The following is an 8,284-nucleotide window of genomic DNA, read 5'->3' as shown; positions in this document are numbered from 1 at the left end:
TAGGTACTAGTCAAGCCTCGGTTCGTGCAGCAAATAGCCATGACGGAGCGCACGTTTGGAATAGATGGCGTGCTTTGCTTCCGGGAGAACACCAACACCATCACCATCTGGAAAAGCTCTCATTTGGGTAAGATTACTCAATACCCAGAATCGTCTGTATTGCCGTATAAAAGCGAAATGACAGTTTTCATGTGAAATTTGAAGAATTGAATTGTTTCGTGAACGAAAGTTGTAAAACTTTAGGTATTTGGTGCAACAAAGATTTCGAGGGTAACATTCACTCATGCCTTATTTATACTCACACTAGAGAGAATACAAGAAAAATATCACGAGTAAATGCGTGTAACTGTGTCAGTTGCGATGACCACATCCATCATTTTCCTGGTCCTGTGTGTGTCGCTGCAGTACTTTTGCATAACAACGTTGGCTTCTCAGGCAACCTGTGCGCCGCCTCCTGCAATTGAATGCAAAAGCAATGCATGCGACGTCTTCAATTACCAAGGCGTTTGGGACGACCGTGGGATTTGTAAAGCTCAGAATTCTGCATGGCCCACATCAGAAGCAGAGCTTGTGCAAGCTGTTGCGAATGCAGTGAAAAACAAGCAACGAATCAAAGTTGTGAGCAAGCTGTCTCACAGTGAGCCAAAACTGGTGTGCGTGGGAAGCGAAGGCCTCATCATATCCACCCAAAACTATGCCTCTGTAATTGAAGTGAATAAGACCGCCATGACAATTAGGGTTCAGGCAGGAGCGCTGATGAGCGACGTTCTGGAGGCGGCCGCCAAGGAAGGGTTGGCTCTGAACGCCATGATTTACTGGAGCGGCGTCTCCGCCGCCGGCGTTATCTCCACCGGCGCCCATGACAGCGGCCTCGTTGGAAAAGGCAGTGGCGTTTATGAGTATGTGGTTGCAATGAGATTAGTTGTTCCTGCTTCTCCCTCCCAAGGCTATGCAAAGGTGATCAGCTTGACAGAAGCAGACGAGGAATTGAATGCTGCCAGATTGTCTCTGGGCACTCTTGGAGCGATTTCCGAACTCACATTCGCTTTGCAGCCAATGTACAAGCGCTCCATTTCGACCGTGGTGAAGGATGACACCGATCTGGAATATGAAGCCGAGAGTTTCCTGAGAGCTCATGAATTTGCAGACATAAACTGGATTCCCTCACACGGGAAGGCGGTTTATATTCCCATTGATCGACACCCAGTCAATGTTCCAGGAGATGGCCTCAACTCTATAATTGGCAGCGCCAGCAGTGTAGTCGACATCGAAAGAAAAGCGGCAGATTGTGAGTACAAGTCAACAAATTGATGTGCCCATCTTCACCAAATAAATAACGATTATGATAATGATAAACAAATAGTTTTCTTATAAAAGTAGACACCGAATGCTTAGTTAAAGGATCAGGCCTTTGGGTTAACTTATTGTTTTTTTCCATCACTTTTTAAAGATTTAATGTTCTACCTTCTCATCACAAAGTTAAACAATATTCGTGTCTATTCATCTAATTATTTGATTCTATTGTGTAGATGAAGCAATCCAAGATAGGGCAGACGTTGAAGCTATATGCAGTGTACTCATAAACGAGACACTTGATCTTGCAATTAATGGTAGCGGCTTTCTCAATGATGGAAAACGCTTTACGGGGTACCCGGTAATAGGATTCAATCACCACATGCAAACGTCTGGTGGCTGCCAAGCAGGAAGATACTCTGTGGCTTGCACTCCCACATCAATTTTAGATAAAAATGAGACTGTCTGTTCCTGGGATCGACGAATATACGCTACCTTATACTTTGGTGTGGAACTAAGAGTGCCTGTATCTCGTTTGCCCCAAGTAATAAAGGATGTGAAGAGGATAAGGGATTTGAATCCTCAAAAATTGTGTGACATGTCAGGAATATTTATGCGCTCTATTAAGAAATCTGATGCGTATTTGGGACCTAAGGAGGATGTGGTGACATTAGACATGATGAATTATAGGTCAAGGGCGGTCGGTACACCCAAGTGGAATGAAGATGTCTATGAAGAGATTGAACAGATGATAATTGAGAAGCATGGTGGCGTGTTACATTGGGGCAAATCAGGGGGTTACCTGTTTCAAGGACTAGCTAAGAGGGCAACTAATTTAGAAAAGTTCATGGAGGTGAAGAAGAAATTTGATTCGTCCGGACTATTTTCTAATGAATGGACAGATGGTCTGTTTGGGATCGGGGGAGGAAGTTTAGAGATTTTCAGGGATGGGTGCGCATTGGACAAAGTTTGCAAGTGTAGAGAGGACAGTCATTGTGCTCCCCAAAAAGGGTACTTCTGCAAACCGGGAAAGGTTTGGAAGAAGGCACGTGTTTGCACAAAACTCAATTAACAGTTTATAGCTCCGCTCTGTGTGGAATCTTCTTTAGTTTTATTCAATGCAGTAAATAACAAATGTATCCTCAACAAATAAATGCGTGTTGATTACATAACTTGCAACTTGATATTTTATACTGTAAGGAGTACTTGATATATCATTTGGTTATATATTTTTATAGATTTATTTTAATATTTGTCATTCTAGCATTTCTTATGGTCTAGAATTTAAATAATCATTTTATTTTTTTTAATATTATATGGCTTTTCTTAAGTTAGAGATACGAGAATTTAATAAGAGATCCTATTAGATCGAAGTAATTTTTTTTCAAATTGTTGTAAAATTATAGGCTTTTAAATTATTAAGACTTTTGAAATTTGTGAAAGATAAATTGACTACATACTTTAATTAATCATTAAATATTTTATAATTGCTTGTCAAATGTTCTAATTGCAAATAGTAGCGATAGTTCCTATCACCTTCTTGCTACGATATGTGTTCTTGTACATGTGAAGCGTTCAAAATGCCTCCTTTTGGTATCTTTATTTATCACAATATTTAAGAACATTCTCCTTGTCCTTGGTCTCCATGGCAATTTTTAGTAGTCATCTCTTTTTCTTTTCCACTTCTATATCCTTTTTCAAGTATTCACCTTGAATCTTTTCGTTCTCACACTAGTAATTTGATAATAAGAGGTGGTTTTTTTAATTTCCATCTCAATACAGTGGTCTTGTCCATATTCTTCATGAACACTTTGATTTCGTTCCAGCAATAAATCATTTTCATGTGATTGAACAACACTCCCATATACTTCATCAACGCCTCTCTATCTATCACATCTTTTCCAAGTTGTAGTGACCATGCATGGTACTTATCAACATATTTTTGGACTCTTTAACCTTGTATATTAATGCTTTTATTGTTCGTGTATTTGCTCCTTATATTGTTCAAGAATATCTATTTCTTCAACGATCTCTAAAATCCTGTAATCGGGATAACAATATTCTTAATTACATGTAAATGAAACAATTACCATACAAAGTTGTTACAAAGTGTGCACCCCTTGGTCTCTTTGTGATGTGCAACATAGCGCTCGGGTTTGTGAAATAGCTTAACCGCCTCCCATGGATTCATTAAGTCTTGCAGTTGTATTGGGCATTAATAGGTTGATCTTTTGGTGCAACAACAACTGTGTTTCTAACAAGTGGTATCAGAGCCCGAGTCACAGGCTCAAACCCCTCACTTGCGCTGGCGGGATTGTTACAAGGTGTGCGCCCTTGGTCTCTTTGTGATGCACAAGACACTGCTCGATTTTGTGACATGGCTTAATCACCTCTCGTGGATTTATCAAGTCTTGCAATTGTATTGGGCATTAATACATCGTTATTTCGGTACAACGACAACTGTGTTTCTAACAAAAGTGACTGCATTAGCAAAAGGATTTAAATGTGTAGCAAAAGCCTTGTGATGTGATTTTACAATATGCAATATGTTTGTTTGATTTCTCCATATTAACCTCATCATTAAAAGGTTGTATATCAATTTTTATCTCTTCCCTGAAAAGGACATTATTTCAACTTAAAAAATTCGCTTCATTCTCAAAATAAATTTTTTTGTTGTATTTCTATACTAAAATTCTACGGTATAATTTGGATCATACTCCCTACCATTATTACCTTCACTATATACCTAGAGATACGTGAGACATCCTCTTCCAACTCTTTAAAAACTTCCTATATAACATCCACATGTCTTTCATCTTTTTAAAAATCCATATTTAAGTCTTGTTTCACCCTTTAAGCTCTAACCAAATAAAAATATCATTTCCACTTTACCTTGTAGCATGAGTAAATTATAATCATCGGCAATCAACTAAAACTAGAAGAAAATTTATAATTCTATCTCACTCCAATTCCACTTGTTCCATAATATGAGTGACTAATTTTGTGATATATCAAAAACAAATGTCTTACTTCTAGCACTTTATAAACACATAAAGAACACACTCAATATAATTCACGCTTGAGGTTTCGATCACATAAAAAGAACATAACGATTGCACAAGACACATAGACATTCTTGACAAGACTTTTGTTGGGAGTATAGGTAGATCTTTATCAAGCTACCAATAAACAAAAGACCAAATTCGGAAATATCTAAAGAAGATCTCCAATAATATTGCAAAAAGACCAAATTTGGAAATATCTAAAGAAGAACTAGTAAATGCAACTCAAAAGCTGAATAATTGCAACACTCCTGGAGCAGCTGGCCTCCTAATAGAGTTCTATAAAAAGAATTTGGATATGAGAGTTGATAATTTGGTACAAGTCTATTTTGAAGCCATAAACAAAGGCTACATAGGTTATATCAATAAAGGTATTATCAAGCTACACCCTAAGGAGTGGGTAAGACTATAATAAAAAATTGGAGACCTATTACTCTCCTCGATGTCTCATATAAGATCCCAGCAAAATATTGGCCCTTAGAATTGTGGATATATTCTGCAAATTTATTAGCTCTACCTAATCAGGATTTAAAGGGTAGATGCATTTTAGGTAATATCATTAGTAGTTGGGAGGCCATAGAATGGGTTGTGACTTCTAATAAAAACACAAAAAATATTTTGCTGCACTTCTCAAAGGCAAATGATAGAGTGGAGTGGTCATTTTTCATGATGACAATTGAAGCATTTGGTTTCCCAAGTGGTATTTTCCAGATCTTGAGAACTCTTTTCAATGATGGTGTAGCTCAAGTAGATGATAATGGATACCTATGTTATAGGGTTGTCCTCTTATGTCAAGATTATGTTGAATTTACTTATATCTTTTTGTAGAATAAGATGTTTATTATAGATAACGTTCAACATGTGTGTATAATATTGATGTTTGTTGAGAAATATTGCATGAAATGAGTTTTGAGATTTTTATTACAAATGTTGTCCATGTTTTCATAGACCAATAGACTGTTTGTATAATATAGTAAATGATAAAAATGTATAGCTATCATTTGTATCAATTGGGAGATTAAATATAAATGTTAATTATAGTCATAAGAAAAATATAACAGCCTTCTCATAGAATTTTTCAAAATAGATACATGTTAGGTTGCAATAATGAGGTGGGTGGAAAGCAACAAATTTTGACATATGCAAGTACATTGTATGTTGGATGCATGCAATATAAGAATCATTGTCATGAAAATAGATAGTTATCGAATCAAGGTAAACGTTTTCTAGTAGTATCTTGCATTAATTTAAACGAGCTCTGATCTACACACTATTTGTAACCTTTAGTTATCTAGTGTGTGATTCTCACACTTAGTTTGTAAATGAACGTATGATACAAGCAGTGAAATATTTTTTATATACATGAGAAATGTGTGGGTTACTTTATTAAAATTTTATATTCTCTATGCTTCTTAATCTATTGAATTGCCATTAATTTTCTGTTTGATGTTAGATTATAATTTAGTATTAGAGGTGGTTTTCGAATGTGGCCACTTTATTAAAATTTTATATCGTCTATTTTTCTCAATCTATTGGTATTAGGTATCCATCTTAAGCAAATAAAGGATTGTAAGGGAAAGTTACATATAGCATACAACAACATGAAAATGTTAACAATCAATAAGTTATTACTGTAGTTATGGGCATGTTGAAATGTGGTTTTATATGACATTAATTATTTGATATCTAAGTATTTAAGAATTTTGATTATTAGAAATTAAGAACTATGTTTGAAATGGACTTTCTAGTGCCATATAGATGTGCAATAAATAGATAAATAATGACACACACTGGAATTTTATTAAAAGATATATGCAATCATTTTGGGGGGATAACGGTGGCATACCTTTACTAAAAATGTGAGATAACTATTCAATTAGAATTACTTACACTACTCTTGGAATGTCAAGTGTATGAGTGGAAGGGAGCCTAATCATAACATTCAAAATCAGGAGAAATTTGATTATGCGTATGCATTGCTTATAGGATGGGATATGAGAATATGTACAATATTTAAATATTTTGTTGAATGTACATATATTTTATTATAACAAGGATTATTATTAAAATATTTAATATGCATTTGTAATAGTCCATGTGTGCAATTTAATGGTTCTGAGACATGCTACATTAAAAAAAATTATAGAATTAGGTTACTAATGGCATGTATTCTGTTTACGTATCAATACGTCAATCGTGCGACATAATCAAGTGACCTTATGAACAAAACAAGAAAGTTGAGATAGTAGTTAAGCATAGATATAGTTTGTATGTGCTATGTTGTAGGAAAGATGTAATGGCATTCCCATGAAATAGTTTAATACAAAAATAGTTCTAGTAATAATTATGTTTGATGCTTGATTGGATAGTACATGATACAATAATAGTTCTAAAGCATTCAATTAAAATTTTCTATGAACATAACTAGAAAGCTCGAGGGGAAAATTTTACATAAATAATAAATTATCCATCCTTCCTATTTCGTTTAGTCACTCCTGATTTGACATGCTCCGTACAGGTTTGGTTCACTTAGGTTATAGACTATTTTAATATTGTAAATAATATGTTGTTCATATAAGTAAGCTCGTGTTGTTTCAACTATGTCACTATGATGTACTATTGACCATGAGTGAGTAGATAGGATGATTTCAATAGGAGAACCTTTCATTCTCAATAAAATAAAAATCAAAGCCACTAAAAGGGGGTATTAGGGAGTTGTGATGAACTTGGTACTTTTGTGGGTTTTGAAAAAAAATGATGATATGAAATTGAAAGGGTGGAAGCAAGCTTCATATGGTATTTTATCATCTAGTTTAAATTTCAAGCTTCCTTTAGCAAAATCCTAGTGTCTCTTTTATTTCCACTTTCAAAAGTAAGCAACAAGGAGATTTTATATGTCTACCAAGCAGAAGGGGAGATACTAGGTTTTTGGAGTAGGACACTTTGATGGTTTGTGGGATATGGATTTACACCTACCATTACATTGGGGGATTCCTCCTTCACACACGAGACTTTTGGAATTCCATGAGGCCACATTAATTTCTACATATAAGGGCTCATTTAATGGCATAGAGCTAAGAAATAATCTATTCTTTTGCAAGGGGTGTTCAATCCACATCTTTGGAAAGGGTGGCTAACTACTAGAAACACCCATTCTCAGTTCCACTATATTTTACCCTACTTCTCTAACTCGATGTTTATAGTATTCTACAAGTTTTTTTCTTTCAAACTTATGTAATGATGTCCCTTAGGAACAATACGAAGGCAATGACGTGCTTGCTATGTAGAAACGGATTACATCTGTAATGCAAAATTATATTTGAAAATTGTGGTATGATTCAGGAAGTAAAAAAAATATTGCTCGTTCGTTACTAAAGATAACTTTCACGAGTCTCTAACTTTGGAGTGATTCATAGTTGATATGGCTACCTTTTCTCTACCTACTAGAAAGATAGAGTCATTTCTTTCTTGTTTCTCACTTACCATTTTCAAGTTTCTGAGCGTGAGATTTAGATTTCGGTAAATATACTAAATTTAATCGTTCGTGTCTTCCTACTTTTTGTAGATGTGCAGATTTAAATATCTCAGCATCATGAGTAGGCCCACTGGTCAGGATTCCAGTGTTCCATCTTGCACACATCACTATCTATTGTGTATAGGAAAGTTGAACCTGCTCTTCATTATCTTCTTGATGTAAAGCTATTCATGGTGTCAAGGGAGATTTGTATCAATCTAATTTATCTTCATAGTATAGCTATTTTAGGGTCATATATAGTTAGATTGAATGAGTAATTATTTGTGTTGGAGGTTGGTGTTAGTTCAATCATGGGAAAGCCTAAAGGAACGTGTGTTAGAATAGACAATACATACATTTCTTATAGGTGTGTTGCGAAATCAACAATGAGAAGATAATTATAGGAAACTTTACG

At 35.2% G+C, this 8,284-nt stretch overlaps 1 protein-coding gene across 1 annotated transcript; it reads left to right on the top strand.

Moving 5' to 3' along the window:
• Window positions 1-336: 336 nt before the first annotated feature.
• On the top strand, window positions 337-2,365 carry LOC131875861 (probable L-gulonolactone oxidase 4). Its single transcript, XM_059220560.1, has 2 exons — window positions 337-1,288; window positions 1,530-2,365. Exons 1-2 carry the CDS (start codon window positions 337-339, stop codon window positions 2,363-2,365), a joined length of 1,788 nt encoding a protein of 595 aa, XP_059076543.1.
• Window positions 2,366-8,284: the final 5,919 nt, after the last annotated feature.

The sequence above is a fragment of the Cryptomeria japonica genome, chromosome 5, assembly GCF_030272615.1.
Source record: "Cryptomeria japonica chromosome 5, Sugi_1.0, whole genome shotgun sequence".
NCBI classification, from domain to species: Eukaryota; Viridiplantae; Streptophyta; class Pinopsida; order Cupressales; family Cupressaceae; genus Cryptomeria; species Cryptomeria japonica.
The sequence above is the reverse complement of the archived record's forward strand: the minus strand, read 5'-3'. Positions and strand labels throughout refer to the sequence as shown.

Bases quoted from the DNA above. Each gene is read 5' to 3' on its own strand.
- LOC131875861 (XM_059220560.1), top strand. From the start codon at position 337: ATGCGTGTAACTGTGTCAGTTGCGATGACCACATCCATCATTTTCCTG. The intron at 1,289-1,529 runs GTGAGTACAAGT...TCTATTGTGTAG, and splicing joins CGAAAGAAAAGCGGCAGATT to ATGAAGCAATCCAAGATAGG.